The following is a 19069-nucleotide window of genomic DNA, read 5'->3' as shown; positions in this document are numbered from 1 at the left end:
CCCTACTCAGTGTAGCGGATAATGGCCTAGTCGATAATGGCGACCATATAATTCTGTTTGGTTCCAAGACAGACACATCAAGGCCAATCTGGATGGAAATTAAGCGCTTCCAGTTGCCAAAACATCGATCTAGTATTTTGGCTACGAAAACTTATCTGCGTTTCCAATGAGAGAAGAGAAGAGGGTGGTAATATTCCGGCATTATTTATCTCGTCAAGAGGCCCCTCAAAACCTGCGACTCGAGCAGTCATCGGAAATTGGGTGAAGTCAGTACTCGCTGATGCAGGGGTGCAGAATCACCAGGCAGTACTCGATCAGCAGTCGCATCTCTAAATTGGTTAGAGAATTACCCCATGAAAGACATGCTGCAGACAGGCAATGGGCGCCAAGAAGCTACTTTTAAAACATTTTACCAGAGACCGATAGACACACAGACTTCTACAGCGGGGGAACAAAATATGTTGACCTCTCTGTTCAGCCCGGTGCACTGAGCCTAAAAGCAAGGAAATATTATACCTAATTCTCATGTTAGGTTCATCCACCCTATCTTGCAGGATCTATCTTGCTTTACCAGGTGATAACAAACAGATATCTCAAGGGATTTCAGAGTCAATAGCGAATAATGAAAAGAGTTTTACCTACCATTAAAACTCTTATTATTCTTGTTGACTCTGAAGTCCAGAGAGCACCTACCTGGTTTCCTTGAGACATATCAAATTGAATAAGCAGAGACAAAGGACGCTTCCGATAGAAGCGTCAGTCCTGCCAGCCTGCTAAACAAGATGAGCAACCAGAGAGATAAATAATCGAGAAGAAAAGTGGGTAAAAAGAGGCCAGCACAGAAGAACACAAGGCAAAAAATACGATCAACATCTCAAGTGACTTCAGAGTCAACAAGAATAATAAGAGTTTTAATGGTAGGTAAAACTCCTTTCATTATTCAATTTTTATATTGAGAAAAGAAAAAGATATAGGTACATAGGTATATTCTTATTTAACACAACTCAGGATATAAGGCCCAATAGTAGTAGCTCTAGTTGTGAAACAAAAGCACCTATACTAGTAATTTATTAGTGAAATGATTTTGTTGAAGTAAAATCACAGTGATAAAAAAATCTACCTATTTGTAAATTTTATTTGGCAATACTGATTAGATGAGAGCAGTTAACCAGAAAATAATGTGCCGTCTTTACGTAACGGTAACACTAGATTTGTCATTTGCCGGTCTGTCAAAACTTAAATTTGGTGGCATGCGTTAAATTTTATTTACGGTCGCCTGAAGTATGATTTTCAAATAAAATATATTTTATTTTGACACCCATTTACAATGACAGATATAATAGCTCTGCCTCAAAAGAAACATTATAGGCAAAGAGCGCATTCCAATCCCATTGCGGACCATTGTTTCGAATAGTAAGTAGAATGTTTATAACCTCTCCAATTAAGTGATAATTCCTGTTTCTGGTTGCCATCTGTTAAATATTGAGTAAATAGCGAGAAGGGAGTGCTCAATATTTCATTCCCTCTTTTTAACGTATTGGATTTATAATAGTTTGAATTTTGGAGATTATTTGCAGTTTGAGAGAAATTATATGGATTTTTCATTTCAGCCCATTTAAACCCGAAGACTTTGACTGGTCGACACTGTATCCTGATGTTAAGAAAGATAATGATCTACCTGAGAAACGTGTGGAGTTTGCCGACGTAGGGTGTGGATATGGTGGACTCCTAGGTAGGTATTTGTTTCTCTCATATGTTTGATATTTAGGGTCTACTGACAGGTTTTTTTCAAGTGAAGGCATCATTATTTTGGGTAAATGTGCCGCAGATGCCGTTAGGAGATTTATAACTTTCTTTTTAGACCAAACCTAGCCTAACCTAACCCAACCTAACCCAATATTACCTAATATAATCTTAGTTTGTGATAATGATGCATCATGTATGATAATTTCAAATTTTAAATTAACAATTATTGGATCAAAAAGCCTATGCGCCAACAGAAAATGGTATTTATTATAATTGTCTACATGGAATAGACTGTTATCGTAAAAAATAAATGATAAAAGCTCACGACGGCATCTGCATCACAATTAACTTATTTTGTATATGTTAGTGGTGCGTCGGCCGGTATGAATCCTGCCAGTAGTCTCGTAATTTTTTAAATATCAATAAGAACTCTCGTAGAGTATTTTTTTGGTATAAAAATACCCTCGTTTGAACCTCAGCAACTGAATATTGTTTTTTTTCAATTTATATGTTTATCTAGATCAGGGGTAGTTAACTTGGTCCCTACCGCCCACTAGTGGGCGTTCCACCTTCCATGGTGGGCGGTAAGGGTTTTAAAAACTACTTAAAACTAGTTTAAAAGTTACTTCCCTACTTTATAAATCACCATTACTGTGGAACCGGTGGGCGGTTAGAAAATTTTACTACTAACAGAAATACAAAAGTGGGCCGTAGGAATAAAAAGGTTGACTACCCCTGATCTAGATCCTGTGTATGAATGTTTGTAATCGTTTTCCATTCCATATGTGGGTCGAGCAAATTTCTCACAATCAATCATAGCATAAACAGTTAGTGAAGTCACCTCTCACATTGTAAGGAGTTCTTAATATAAGCATAGTATTATGTTCAATCAGATTGTAAAAAATATCTGCCGATTATACCGGCTAATGATGGGACAAGGTATTATTTTATATATTATTCAAAATGTATTATTTATTTATTAATCACTGCCAGTCAATTTTTACTGGGTGGACACTTGTAGGCCAGCTATTTTTGGATTAAAATAAATCCCTTAAAAATATGAAATAAGAACAGAATGATAAATATTTGTGAAAACTTACCAAATCAATATGTTTCTCGAGTTTATCGTGAATATTTTCACATTAAAATGTTAAATATTGTTTAGAAAATATACACAAATAGTTTATTCAGAAGTTGATGACGTCTACAAGAACGCACGAGTTAACTCATCCATGGCCTGACGAGACACACATGCTGGCAGTGATCAGGTTAAAATCTGTAGTAATTTTGTTATAGAAAATATTTGAATGATTTTATAATTTCAATATGAATTTTCTCAAGAGCTATTATATCGCTAAATTTGAATCTCTATTGGTCGATGTTCTCCAATAAAATGTCAATAATTAAATGCCATGTTATAATTAATATGATTGATATTTTCTTCCTCATTACTTATATCCTCGTCGATATCTGGATCAGAATTCTGACACCCCACCATCTGCTTCAAACATCACACAGCACATACATTTTTTGGCTTCGATAAATTATAAAGCAACATTTAAATCTGGACCATTTCATGCACGGATAAACCGCAATCTGGATAATCCACACCCGAATAATGGAGGCTTTACTGTACATTGAATTTTGCAAAAAATATAATATTAACATTTGTTAATTAACATAAAATTAATGTTTAACAGTACTGTAATTTTTTTATCGGGTTACGCGATGTCTGGTTTATTTCGGTTGCCCTTCAACGTCCTTGAAAACCAGCAATGGCACGTACTATTAAATATTAATGTTTTAAAGAGATTTATATATTTATTGGTAGATACTTCTATTTTCCATATATTTCAAGAATACTGGCATCAATACCGGTTTTCAATAGAAAATACCGAGACACCGGTATTAGTATTTTTATTCGGTATTGCAATCCCTAACCGGGATGGAAAAACATTTAGAAATCTCGGATGCAAATAATTTGACAGATTCCTGCTTCGTAACTTTTTTGTTTCCTGAAAAATAAAAAAAATATTCAAATACTGACTTAATGCCAAATACTAAGTAATGACGTTTTCAATTAAATAATATCAACCATCAAGGATTTTTAAGAGATTTTTGAATTCCCATTATGCGTAATACACTGCGTGATTCATTAGTTATCGTTGTTCAAGTTATTCCTGTGAATCACTTGGTATTCAAGTGTCAAAATATATAGGTTTCAATGTTTTTTTTTTGTTTTTTATGTACACACTTGTTCTTATAGCTATAATTATTATAAAAACTTATAAATAACGAAACGTGAAATATTACTTGCACATAAAATATAGAAGCAAACATTATAATATGGAAGTAGTTATGCGAGTTTTAGATGGTTATAAATTACTTTATTTAATTTCGGTGATGAGTAGGAATACAAAGTTGAAATGAAATTTATATGTTTGAATTATTTAATATTAATAATTTGGTTTTCCTCATTCCAGTTACGCTTTCACCCATGTTCCCGGACACGTTGATGCTTGGAATGGAGATACGTGTAAAAGTGTCCGATTATGTAAATGATCGTATTAAGGCGTTACGATCTCAGAACCCTGGGCAATATCAAAACATTGCTATTCTTAGGACTAATGCCATGAAATATTTACCAAACTTTTTTCAGAAAGGCCAGGTAACTGACTTTTGTTTAAATATATTATATTCATATAAAAATAAATCCAAACAAAAGTTCCGCAGTAACGTTCACAAGAAAAACTGATCGTCTCAAGCATAACGTACAAAGCATCAGAATGCCCCGCACTGATATCTTTTGGACAACTATGGTCAACTACCTAGCGTTTCCTAAATATGCTTCTGCTAGGCAAAAGTGTGGGTTGTTTGACAAAGGAATTGAAGAAGACTAGTTAAAATGTTTCAGTAACACTTGAAACCTAAAAGTTGACCATTAGACCTAGGCCACACTGGGCAACTCTGGTTGCGCAGCCAGTTGCGTGACGAGACCAAATGTATGCAGTTATATGGACCATGCCACACCTGGTTGCCCAGTAGTCGTGCAACTAGTTTAGTTGGACGACCAGTAAAATCTCGTTCTTGCGTTCTGTTTGGTTGCCCGATCTCTCTGGTCGGGCGATCGGTTGCGATGCATGCAAACATATAGCTATGTATTGAGGGCCGCCACACTAGGCGAGCTTCTGGTTGGGTAGCCAGTTGCACGACCAGACCAAATGTATGCAGTTATATGGACCATGCCATTATTGGCTGCCTCCCTGGTTGACTGTAAGTCGCCCGAGAGACCACAGTCGCGCAATTGGCTGCGCAACCAGAGTTGCCCGGTGTGGCGTCGCTCTTACAGGCACTGCTTTTCACATTTAGAAGTCCGATGGCATGGCCTCATCCAAATGTTTGAAGTGGTGCAAGAGTTTTTGGTATATTTTCTCGATCTTGTTTTGATCAATGAACATTTCACCGTAATCCAAAATTGCATTTCTCATTGACATTTTCACAAAGGTATGTTTATTTCTATATAGAAAAAAAAATAAGCATTCATAATATAAGAGATAAAATAAGTTAACATTTTGGACTTGAGAAAAATAGGATTCTTTTCCATGTTTTATTTTTTATTATTTATTATTTTGAATTAATCTGAACTCATACTTAAAAACGCCCACAATCAGTTTATAATGTCGTGGATCCCTGGTTCGAATCCTGGGTCTTGAAAATACACATTGTTTTTCAATTGGTGTTTGGAGTCAGAGTATGGACCTAATAGGTTGAGCAGGTGGCTAAAATCCACTTCTCGTAAAAACAAAATTTATTAATACAATCCCCACTATGTGGAGGCCCATATGATCCTCTGAGGATCGAACATGGTGAAAGTAGTAGTAGTATACTAGATAAATAAATTCGCAACGAGAAAAAAAGAATTATGAGATACACTAAAATATTTAAGGAGTTCTGTCATATTGTACAAAAATATATAAGGGTTTTGTGACTAAATTAATAGGGACCTATTCCTAACTTAAATCTAAAATTTAATTAATACTTGGATATCAAGAAGCAAACAGCCCAAGTGATGAACGCTGGAATAGGCAGGATGATGTATCTAGAGAGCAAGCTTGCGTTATAAAATATCCCAACATATATAATCTAGGGCTCACGAAACGTCTAAAAACACTTCTCACCAATTCAAAATAGATATTTTTGAATGATCACGTATGCTTCATGGTTTGTTTTTGAACCCACTCTTCACAAAGACTTGCCAAACAAACTTCACTGAGTGAAAACAATTCTACATGTTCATGATAACAGACTTACCCTACCTAGTTCTTTCGTCAATCATATTGGGAAACCACTCTGTGAAGCCTATTTCCATTTTACAATCCCCTATTTTTGTTTTTTACCTTTTAGACCCACGACTAAGTGCCATGAGTTTCAGTAGGTATAGAAACGTGAATCAGAATTGAGGTCAGCATTATCACCTATTGTTTCATGGGTCATGGGCTTGAAACCAAATCTAGTAGGTCAAATTGATTCTGGCGATATTAGAAACTCAGTTTATTTGACAATAATACTATATGGGTGTATTTGTGTATTCTAATAACTTGTTATTTTTTTCTGTTTCTAGTTAACAAAAATGTTCTTCCTGTATCCAGATCCCCATTTCAAAAAAGCCAAACATAAATGGAGAATAATTAATAAATGGCTATTGGCAGAGTATGCCTATGTTTTAGCAATCGGTGTAAGTATTTCTTTTCGTTTTATCTGTATATGAAGTGTTCTAAAAACTTAAGAAACAAATATATTTTTGAGACCTTTACATAACACAATAATTATTCTTTTTTTACAAATACATATTGCCAAATAAATTAAACGAAGGTTTTACATAATGAATTCAGGTTTTGATAAAATATCTTAATAAAGGCAGAAATACATTTCTAATGTACCACATTATTAATATGGTCAGATGTCATAATAAATCCATTAATTTGTGTTTTTATAATATATTTTATATTATATACTATTACGTCACCTTGTCAAGGGGCATATGGCAAGCACAAGGCCGCGCCTTCCCTTGGTCTATTGCCACGTCTCACGTTTCCCGCTATGTGAGACCTGCAGTGCAAAGATTGCTTTTGTAGCACCGGTACAGAGTGAGAGAGGGTCGGTCACAGCGACACATGTATATGTATGGTAGAAAACAGTGGCATCCAGTGACAAGAACATTATGGAGTGCGAAAAAAGACTCATTTACAATAAAAAATTCTCCACAAATAATTCTGCAAAAGCACTTAGTCAATCTTTTACACTGAGAAAAAACGCTGACATTCCATAGACAATATTTGTGATAGTCTGATAGTTTCGCTAATATTTCATTAAATACAATTTTGTTATACTTAACCAAGCAAGATCCTATTACATATAATCAGCAGACGTCTGAAGCATTTCATCTACCAACAAATACCTAAGGAACAAGCAGGTTTTGTTAAGGGCAAGGGAACTCATGAGCAAATTCTGAACATCAACAAAATGCAGGGAGTTTAATACTGCCCTCATAAGAAAAAAGGCAGCTTTTCGACAAAAATAACAAATTGAGTTAGTGTACAGATAATAACTCTACGTGAAATTCTGAACCATTTGATATAAAGTCAAAAACGGTATAAAATTTATTTCAATATAATAATCGACATATTGTTTTTCGTTTTTTTTCACAAAAACGGTAGTTATTCTAAACAAGAAGACATTATAGCGAGTTTCATAAGCAAAAACACAGCATCGATTAAAAATATACTGGTTTTTGCTTATACCATATATCAAATGATTCATACAAATTATTTAAAAATTTATTAAGAAAAGTTGAAAAAATGTTAATGTCTCATTATCTCAAAATGTGACTGGCGAAAAGCTGCCTTTTTGCTTATGGGGGCAGAATACTCCTATGATGCTATGCTTCATTGACTATCAGAAGGCATTCGACTGTGTAAGATGGAACTGTATGTGGAAGGTACTTCTGGAAATGGGAGGTCCATCACACCTTACCTATCTCATCAAAAACCTATATAACAATAGCCACACAAAGGTAAGAGTAAATAGTGCATTTTCTGAGACTTTCCAAACCGAGAAGGGAGTTCGTCAGGGATGTGTTTTATCTCCCCAGTTATTCAATATAAATGGAGAGCATATAATGTGAAGATCCCTAGATCATTGGCGAGGCGGAATAACAACTGGTGGTCAGAAAATATACAACTTAAGATTCGCAGATGATACCACACTAATCGCTGCTGATGAAAGAGAACTCACAGAGCTGCTACAACGGGTAGAGGAAGAGAGCCGTAAGTAGGGCCTCCTTAATAATAGAAATAAGACCATGTTGATGGTTGTCGATGGGGCTAATCTTCTACCAACAACAAGTACACTCCAAAACTTAGAAACAGTGGACGAGTTTGTATATCTGGGATTGACCATCATTGGAAAGGGCGGATGTGAAGCGGAAATAAGAAGGCGCACACAGATTGCAAAAAATGCGATGACACGTTTCATCACTATATATGGAAAGATCGGGGAATTTCGATTGCCACAAAAATGATGGTTGTGCAAACTTTAGTGTTCTCTATATTTTTATACTGAGTCGAGTCATGGACCCTGAAGGCAAGGGAGTAGAAGTCAATTGATGCCTTTGAGATGTGGTGTTGGCGCCGAATACTTGGTATTTCTTGGACGGAGCACAGGACAAACCAGTCAATCATCCAGAGACTGCAGATAAAGGAACGGCTCTCGACAATATGTCTGAGACGAATTCTGCAGTTTTTTGGACATATTGTCCGGCGCGAACCGGACAACCTGGAGAAACTGGTGGTTTTGGGTGGCCTCCAGGGAAGGCGAAGCAGAGGAAGAGCATCTGCGCGCTGGAGCGGCCAAGTGAAAGAGCTGACTGGGGGCACCATTCATTCAGCCCTGAGAGAAGCGGAAGATCGAGAAGGATGGAAAGTCTTGGTCACTCAAAGAATGGCAAAATTAAAAAGTGGTCAAGATCCTCAGCCATGAGTGTACGACCAAGAAGAAGAAATTAAAACCAAATGAAAATGATTTTCAAATAATTTTTTTTCCCATGACACAACCATGTCATGAGACTGGATACTGTGAGCATGTATTAAATATTCTTCGCATTGTTATGAGTTCCACTTGTAAACTTTCTGATAACATCGAAAGGGACCACACTGCATCAATGAGGTAAAAATATCGTTCCATTGCAGTGAGTTAAATTAAAAAATAAATTTGTGATTGTAGGTAATAATCATTTGAAAATGCAGTACTATGTATTTGTTTCCTAATAAGAGCCGTCCCTGGCAGAAAAATATACTAGTAACCCATCATGACTCGTTTGTATATGTTTTCATTTGACAGCATAATAATATTATCATGTGGTGGTGTTCTAAATGTGCTTCTGCCTTTATTCTGTACCTCAGTTATTTAGCTAAGTAAAATGTAATCGTGAAAAGTCTTAAAACTAAAATATATCTTTCTGCATACATAATAAGTATTATCATAATTAGAAGATAAAAAGAACTTTTTATATACAACGTTTTTAAATTTTCTGTTGAATCATATAAACTTGACTTGACTATCTTAAACGATCAAAAACAATTGTATTTGATAGAAATAATACTGAAATGTCATTTTGACACTCATATTGATTTCCATAGTAACGCACGTATATATTAATAATTTCCTAGCAACCGATAATAGTGGATTGGATTACGGATTTCTTCCGAAATAACTTTTCATACAAAACAGAATTGACTGAAAATGAATTTAATTCTACTTAAAGATGGCTAAAAGTATTAAAAAAATGCGTTGGCATTGTGTTCTGATATATTCTAAAAGTTTCAAATGTCTAGCTAGTCGGGAAGTTAATTAAAAATCGATTGCAAGATTTATACCGGACAAACAACCACCGGACAAATAAGAATACAACCTAATAAAAACGTTGTAAAATAGACATTATTCATTGTTTTCTTTTAGGCAATAGTTTATACAATCACGGATGTGAAAGACTTACATGAATGGATGCTGTCCCATTTTGAAGATCATGAACTTTTCGAAAAAGTTTCGGATGAAGATCGTGTAAGTACTGTTTATGAAATTTGAATGTGATATTTGATGTGCCTATTTCCAAAAATAAGTCAAATTACTGATCAAAATAAGACAAATAATATGTGCATATTCTATTACAATGTAATTAATTTTACACAATAATTAATGTAAATGATCTAATTTTCTAACCTATAAAAAAAATAGTGAAATTATAGAATCCGATAAATTAAAATGATATGTGTAAACAAATATCCTTAGTGGTGTTAACTGTCAATTCTTGGTGGCAAGACATTGTATTAATTAAAATAAAACACAATATGTAGTACTTATTCCACATAGTTTAATAATTAACATTACCAATTTCGTTCACTTCAATGGGACATTGTCAACTGATACACTTGTAAGATTGTATGTTTCGTATGAGTCCCATTGAAGTGGACAAAACCGGTCCTGCGGGTCTATTCTATGCTACGGCAGATAAATAGGGTAGGAAAGTATCGAATTATTAACACTTATTGTAACAATTACAATAATTTAACCATCTGCCGGTCTATTGTATACACAAAGGTGCTTTCGGTCTGCTATGGCAGATAAATAGGGTAGGAAAGTATCGAATTATTAACACTTATTGTAACAATTACAATAAGTTAGCCGCCTGAACTGTCAAAACTATAAACTATAACGCCGTGGGTCCCAGGTTCGAATCCTGGGTCTGGCTAGTACACGTATTGTTTTTCAATTTGTGTGTGAGTCAGGGTATGGACCTAATAGGTTGAGCAAGTGGCTGACATCCATTTCTCGTAAAAAACAAAATCTGTTAATACAAAACTCTACTCTGTGGAGTCCCATATGATCCTATTAGGATCGGACATGGTCGAAAGAAAGAATTATTGTATTTTAATTAATAATAAATAAATGCCAATATGCATATCCAATTTTTATTTTGATTGTAATTAGTACAATATAAAAGTTGCTTAGCAAATAAAAATAGCCTAATATCATCAGACCGTAGCACGAAACTATAAATTTCGATCGTAGTGCAAGTTATTGCTCATACTTCGAATTCAAAATGGTAAATTTTGTTGAAAATGATGATTAAAATATTGAAATAAATGGTAATACATTTTTTGAATTGAATGAAATATGCAATCGAAATTCTTCAATTTCTGCCAACAGGTAACATTCACTGCATTGCATTATTTGAAGATAATTAATAACTAGCGCTTCCGTCATAACTTACAATTCACTGCCGCGGCCTGACTATAGTCATACGATGAAAAAACAATGAACGTCAAAACAAACAGAAAAATGAAATTTACCACAAATACTGAATTGTGGACTATGATATTTGGAAATGGATGCCTGCCTCATTTACTTTATTTCAAACAATAAGTTTGGCGTAAAATGGAGTTCACTATTTTTTTTATCTAATTCACCTAGTCCCTCCACACCAGCTGTATAAAACAGTTAATTGATGATCCTTTTGCTAGGACAAAGTACAAAGACATTGTTGAAAAATGAACGTGATCATTTTGATTTGTTATTGCATACTTAGATCTTTGAGATACAAAATGGATTTATTAATTATGTAATATGTAAAACAAAATAACAAAAATGATAGAAGAAAGTAGTGTCTTTAAATTTTCTTGAAATAATTCGACATGGTTCAATAATTATCAGGCCAGTAGCCAAATTTTATAAAATGTAGATAATTTTATCTGTAGCTGTTTTTTGAATTATTAACCCGGCACCTGCCTCAAAAATCGTATGACGCACCATAACTACGCATGAATTTCATTATCGTCTTTGTTCTATACTAAAAAAAGCAATAAAAAATATGTCACAGCTCCAGTCGAGAACCCAAAGCCATTAAGATAATTTCGACACACTAAAAAACCGTAATAAATCAGTTATAATATCAGAAACACTCGAACAAACGAATGCTATCCAAATTTGAAAGAACTTACCGCAAGTCGCCATTTTGTAGCAACTAGTTAGAGCTCTGCGCGGTGTGTAATATTTCGACACTTGTGCATACGTTCTCACGAATCGAGCATTACTAATTTTCAAGTGCATATCGATAAATCACATATTAATGTCTTCGGGTTGAGTCGTAAACAAATATAAAGGGGACCCTTTTAATATATTTAAACTACACAAACACTTCACTTATTGAATATTATTGATAAATTAACACGAACTCACATATTTAAAAAAAAAAACAAATACAATAATAAACCTATTTTAAAATTCTTTAGATGTGTGATATATTTTAAAGCAAGGTGACAGACATAACGCAACATCACACGTTGGGCACATATAGCGAGAGAGTTTTGTTTTTTTCGGATTTTTTTTAGAATTCCCGCATACGAAACATCTTCTTCTAGGCTTATCCGTATTTTGTGTCGGTAAAATGTATTCTGGCAAATGTCCCGTTGCACTTTTGGGCAATAATCGTACGGGATTATCGCTAGTTGACGCTGTCGGCTTAGGCAGGGGTGCATTTGAAATTCTCACACAATATTTGTCCACTAGTTGTTTTATTACACAGAGTTGAAAATCGCCCAATGTTTTTTTGTCAGATTTAATAAATTTATATAAATAAAAAGCATTTAATAAATATAAGTCGATCATGTGGAATGCGACCTTTTTATACCACTTGATCAATTTTCTCATACACGACAAGTTGCTAAGCATCATGTCGGACTTATCTACCGTACCCATATTTTTGTTATAATCTATAACACATTTTGGTTTTTCAATGTTTTCGCCAGTTCTATAGTTCACTTTTCCCGTTGGTCCAAATGATGCATCGTGGAGGGTGGATAGCATGTAAACATCCCTCCTATCGTGCCATTTCAGAGCCAAAAGTGGACTATTGTACTTAGCCTCGGTATCTCCCTTTTTCAGTTTGCTGAACTCTGGCATATCTTTACGATTTTTTCTCACTGTACCGCAAGCATTCGTTTTGTGAGAGTGAAGGTATTTAAAGAGCGCCGGACTCGAATACCAGTTATCACACCATAAGGTGTGACCTTTCCCGATATAGTCTTTCATTAGCGTTGTCACTACCGCACCGGAAATACCGAGATTTTCATTGTCTTGTATGTCAGTCCCTTCCCCACAATAAATTATAAAGTCAATGATATATCCTGTCATTACGTCACACATCACAAACATTTTTATTCCAAATCGATGTCTTTTGGAAGGAATGAATTGTTTAAAAATTAATCTACCCTTAAACACGATTATGCTCTCATCTATGCAAAGATTCTGATACGGTATCATCGTTTCCCTAAAAATTGATCTTGTGTGTTCTAACAGTAATCTAATTTTAGCTAGTCTATCATTTGAGGCGGTCACACTAGGATCAGAAAAATGAAGCATTTGTAAAATAAGTTGGTATCGATTTCTAGCCATTATTTTCCCAAAAATGTCTGCATGCAGGTAAGGATCGGTACTCCAATGTTCCTCTATCGACGTGTGCTTATTTCGAGTCATCAGCATTGATACGGCAAAAAATGTATACAACTCCGGCACTGACGTGTCTGTCCAATTGTGTGACCGCGATTTCGGTCCGAGGTCTCCCGCACTGTACGAATGGTTAAAAAATGTATTCGTTTGGTTCACTATTTCCGACATTATATTTTTATTCAAAAAATGTTCAAAGAAAAGACATTCGGGAGAGGATTCGTCCAAGTCGTTCGATGTCACGCCAGATCGACAATCATTGAATTCGTGAACTATTGGAATATACGGACCAGTTCTCCAAGACCGCAAAAATTCAATTGGCTCGTCAGAGTCCGTATCGTCAACATCATGATCAGTCTCATGTTGTTCCAATTCCTCTTCCGACATGTCATAATCTGAGTCCAATTCCTCATTAGTATGCACATTTTCTTCCTCCATATTTACGCACTATAAAACTATGAAATGTTTTTAAAATGTTTAACTACAGTATTAAGAAACGCCAAATCACAGAAACCATTAAACTCACACACCATAGTTATTGATATCAGTATTAATTTTCACATTCACTAAAATGGGACACGGTAGACAGTACAAAAAGTATTTTAAAAATCGCGATAAAATAAAATCATACGTTCAATAGTTAATCATGCCAGTTTTAATGTGATAAGTACACCAGACAGCAAAAAAAGTATTTATCAACGATTGCGGTAAATATTCAACTTGTATGCGATAAATACAATCCCGCGCAATGGCCCGCTCGGTTGAAAGTCTGTCGTATACTGCGCAGTCGCGGCGCGCAGTTCAAACTGATTTCTGTCGACCGGCAAAACTTGGCCGTACGAATTGGTTCGAAACTTTGGTGATTATTTTATATTTAGAACCAATGCTTTTAAAATATGTCATAGGTGGCAGGAGAAGGACAAATCAGGCCAAATTTACGTGAAAAAATCAGTCCCGTATGATAAATATGGACGCGGTGGCATCGATTTATACACATGCGCATTGCGAATTTGGCCGATTTGTACAAGGTGTGTGACATCGGCGCCGGCCGGGTTAAAATTGCCATTATGGTATAATTTAGAAACTAGGTCATTTAGAATTGATAGACTATTTTAATATGCTTTCTTATATGGGCTATGTTAATTTTTTCCTGTTTATTACATTTACAGAAGCTGGATCCTGTTGTCGAAAAGCTGTATGAGAGTACTGAAGAAGGACAAAAAGTTACGAGAAATAATGGTGATAAATTTGTAACAGTTTTTAGAAGAATCGCTGATTCATAAGATTAAAAAAGAAATACAGCTTATAAAATTATTGTTTTCTTTTCCACTACGTACATTGTGTCAGTGGCGCACTCAGGATTTAATATTGGGGGGGGGGGCTCAAGGAGGAGAATATAAATTAGTGCCATAGGCTCTTTTTCTTCTTCATATAATTATTTTTACATATTTTCACAATACACGCCGGTATATTTTTACTTTCTCCTAGTTTTTTTGTAAATTGGAGGCATAGTGGCGGTAACCGTTGAGCGTGTCATCAGCGACTGGCGGATTGGAAGTGACTAACAGCGACCATGCTGAACATGTGCGCCTAGTATGCTAAAACATTACTCATATAATATCGGCTGTGCTACCCGCTTGGTCTAGAGAGCTACAATATTTATGCCGAATTCCACTGAAAAAAAATGTTCTTTTGATTTACACCACCACCGACTGTGGTGGCTGTAGTCGTTTGTTTATCGTCGATTTTTGGTTTTTTTATTGAGGTTCCAAAATATTAATTGAAGATGGACAAAAAAAAGTATTATTGTATTTAATTTATACACAAACCTACTCAACACAACACAGCCTAATTTCTCGTTTATCGGTCTTTTGTCTATTGCACTCAGTGTACCTACACCATGGCCCCCACATCCTGAAACGGGCCCTCATGTTAGGATATTCGGCGGGCCCCCTACCTACTACTAAGATTAAAGACAGTGTGAAACACTACATTAAACGTCTTTCAAATTGTGTTTTAGTTCAAATTAAGGGTATCTACTTATACAGTGAATTATAGGCGATTTTTAATACATCTACTTTAATAATGGAGCTGTCGAGTATCGACACATAATAATCAGAAAATATATTGCACAATTATATAATTTAAAATGTTCATGGCCATGAATTATAATAGCGCGGCAGGCGGCTTTTTTTAAACTATTAAAGCTAATTTATGATGTGTGTGTTTATCTCACTTATCTGGCAACCTGACACGCCGGGCTCCCCACAGCCCGTGCCCCCAGGCTAGAGCCCTGTCAGCCCTCCCCAGCCATGACCTACACCACTCCGGAATTCAGGTGGACACCGGGAATTTTTTGACAGTTCCATTAGGGATTCGGTTTCTAAAAAAACCCGACATTAGTGTTTCGAAATTTTTTGTGTTACAAATTAAAATCTAAGAAATTTTTCTAAGAAGGGTTCTGGAGAATAATTATAAATCATTTTTTTCTGTATTTTTATTTGTCTAAGCCCAAGGTATAGTTTATTGCCTTTCAATTTCAATGTTTAAAATCATTCTGATAATTTTCATATTTGGGGGGTGCGCCACTGCATTGTGTTGTGGGTTATACAACTTTCTTGTAGTTGAACTGAAAACGTTGCATTTCTCTGATATATAGTTATACAACTAACGAAATGTAAATTGTAATGGTGTAAATTAAGATTTAATTCCATATGTATATTTTTTATAAAATAAAGAATGTTTGATAAGTTTACTTAACTTTTTTTTTTTTTAATTACATACCACCTTTGTTTAGTGAGATATGCCAAATTAATCGTAACACACAACGAGTTATGGGTCGAGTTAATGCTGCTGGATCTTCACACGGAAACTCAGAAACTTTTGGCTCACCTGAAAATTAGTAACGATGGCGGAGTGGTAACGTGTCAGTTTATAGTGTCGTGGGTCCTGGATTTGAATCTTGGGTCTGAAAAATTCACATGTTTGGACCCAGAGCATGGATCTAATACAACCTTCACTCTATGGTGGCCCATATGATCCTCTTAGGATCGAACATGGTGATGTATGTATGTATGTATGAAAAGTAGTACCTATTTGTAGAGTTAGTTTCCTTTTGCACAGTGTTGATATAATACAGCAAGATGGCCGCGCGGATTAAGCGTCGGCCTATAGCATTGTGGGTCTGGCAAGTACACGTCATACTGTTTTTCAATTTGTGGATGAGTCAGAGTATGGACCTAATACGTTGAGCAAATACATCCATTTCTCGTAAAAACAAAATCTGTTAATACAAACCTCCACTCTGTGGAGGCCGATAATATTATATCTTATTAGCATCGGAAATGGTCGAAAAAAAAACAAAATATGTGCATATAGTTTGTTAGAAATCCAGCCTTATGTCGTGGCATTACTGCTATAAATATCGTGAGGCATGGAAAAGGTTAAGGCTGTGTAGATACCGTCCTTAGATACTGTGGTAAAAAAATTACAAGAGATCTATATTCTATAAACATATTGTTTTTCAATTTGTGTTTGGACCTAATAGGTTGAGCAAGTGGCTAAATGTTCTCGTTAAATTCCCGTAAACAAAATCTGTTAATACTACACTCAGTGGAGGCCAATGTGATCCTCTCAGGATCGAACATGGTGAAGTAAGTAAGTAAGTAGGTATATTCAGCTGCATATGTTTTACGTAATGAGAACTTCATAGTATTGTCTTTTGTATCCGTAATAATAGCGCCTGTAAACGTGCATGGATTTATTGGCAGCAATAGTGAGTATTTTAAACTATCATGACAATAAGTGTTTACACATAAAAGTGCTGACTGTCACTCCAAATCTCATTCTTCAAGAGTGAGCGAGACGCGATGTTGTCATTTTATGGTACCTGTTATTTCGTACTATTTGACAGGTGGTGAAAATCAGTCAACCTAAAAATTCGTTCGTAGTTAATTTTTTTGCCGCAGGTTCGCCACTATCGTTCTACTGCACAGGCGCAGATTAAAAACATCCTATTGATACACCCCTGTTACAGGCGGGCTTCTCCCGGTTTGATGTTGGAGACAGCACTTCTTCTTCGATGAGGGTCACGTCGGAATCCGCTTTTTCGTTAGCCATTTCTTGGTTGTTCCGGCTCCTGGATCTCGTTAACATTTAATACACAGTATGTGATCTCAAACTTTTATTTAGCGTTCGCGGGTTCGGAAGAATTAATGCGATTCTTCACGCCTCATGTTGCTTGGGCGCCATTGAGATCCCCGGGGTTCCAGCGGCTAGCTCAGGAGTCCATCGAACCCCGGATTCACAAAAAAAGAAATTCAAACGGTTGGAGTATAAATAAAACACGGTCTTTCGTGCTCGTAACGTGGTCTTCTTATATTTTACATTTTCTTTAAACGTTTACATATTTTGTTTTAACAATAAGTTTCGCAGGTCCTATCCTATCGGAAAGGGGACGCTTACTAACTTTTCTTTCCTTCGCGTACCCACGCCATTCCACAAAAAAGGACTCTCGTGATTGGCCAAATTTTGTCGCATGATTTTTAATTTGACGAATCACGAGGACCACCTCGGCGCAGGCGCGCAGATATTTCGACGTAGCCGGCAAGTGCGGCAAAATTTATTATATTTGAATACTTTAGTCTTAAAATTATCGCTTTCATCCATCATCATTTATACTTTTTAAATTAAATTAAATTTATCTTAATTACACCTCCGCCCAATATGCGATTTTCACACACCGGACGAAGGCCTTTACTTATGATTAAAAAATACTTACGTGGTTGAGCAAGGAATCAGATTAGATGTTTTATGAAGCCGTTTCTAGAGGTCAGGGTTACGTTTCGACTAATAGCTACTAAATGATTATTTTACACCGGGAGAAGCCCGCCTGTAACAGGGGTGTATCACTATCCAAACTTTTTTGATTCATTATGGGATTCATGCATGTAAGCTTGCAACTGCAGGATAATACATGTTTAACTATACATTTTCTTGTTATGGCTGCGATAATACTTACTGTCAACAGTAAATCCATGCACGTGTAAACGGGGTACAAATATCTTAGAAAGTGGGAGCATAAATTGCTTGTTCTACCAAGACAGAGAACTAACCTGCTATTGGTAATGTAAATTAGGGGGAAATAACCTTGTTCAACCAATCCACTTCTGACATTAATAAATTCCACTTTTGAGGTGATGTTATGTGGATGTTGATTTATAAATTCTTAAAATCGTATCTGTTGCATTTTTAATTACACTGCTTTTTTATATTCATATTTACCTATTTATTCACTATTTTCATTACCTATATTACTTGTATTATGTACATATTTTATATTTCCAACAATAAATCATATTATTACCTACCTATGTCTAAAAAACATCGAAAACAATGATTTGATCATATCGCAATCGACATCATGTTTCATATAGGTACTTACTCAATTTATTTTATTCTTCCATAATAAAAGAATTTTATGAAGCTTTTGAAATAAACATATTTGTAAGAAATAAAACAAGGAAAACTAGTAATTTTCGTAAAACTCGACAAAAGTGTTATGCCTAATGTGCTTTATGATTGATAATTTTCCTTAAATCAGTCTTTTACTGTATTGCAAAATGTGATCGGTACCAACATCGGGATACAGGCATACTATTTTCCAATACCTCCTTAGCCATAGCAAATGACAGTGTAAATTTTTATAATAGTATGAATTCATAATCAGAATAGTTATCAAATTAGAAAATTTGATGGCCAATCT

At 35.3% G+C, this 19069-nt stretch overlaps 1 protein-coding gene across 1 annotated transcript; it reads left to right on the top strand.

Moving 5' to 3' along the window:
• Positions 1–1223: 1223 nt before the first annotated feature.
• Positions 1224–16060, top strand: LOC147064536 (tRNA (guanine-N(7)-)-methyltransferase). The gene is made up of 6 exons (XM_085957450.1): positions 1224–1413; positions 1611–1732; positions 4230–4414; positions 6368–6481; positions 9763–9864; positions 14475–16060. The coding sequence occupies exons 1-6, from the start codon at positions 1328–1330 to the stop codon at positions 14586–14588; spliced, it is 723 nt and encodes a 240-aa protein (XP_085813576.1). The 5' UTR covers positions 1224–1327; the 3' UTR covers positions 14589–16060.
• The last annotated feature ends 3009 nt before the right edge of the window (positions 16061–19069 follow it).

The sequence above is a fragment of the Rhyacophila brunnea genome, unplaced genomic scaffold (assembly GCF_057557595.1).
Source record: "Rhyacophila brunnea isolate RB1 unplaced genomic scaffold, BYU_Rbru_1.0 scaffold_7, whole genome shotgun sequence".
NCBI lineage: Eukaryota > Metazoa > Arthropoda > Insecta > Trichoptera > Rhyacophilidae > Rhyacophila > Rhyacophila brunnea.
Note: the sequence above shows the minus strand (reverse complement) of the source record. Positions and strands in the feature narration are given on the sequence as shown.

Coding starts and splice junctions, on each gene's coding strand:
- LOC147064536 (XM_085957450.1), top strand. CDS start 1,328: ATGACAGATATAATAGCTCTGCCTCAAAAGAAACATTATAGGCAAAGA. Junction 1,414..1,610: donor GCGGACCATTGTTTCGAATA/GTAAGTAGAATG, acceptor TTTTCATTTCAG/CCCATTTAAACCCGAAGACT. Junction 9,865..14,474: donor AAGTTTCGGATGAAGATCGT/GTAAGTACTGTT, acceptor TTACATTTACAG/AAGCTGGATCCTGTTGTCGA.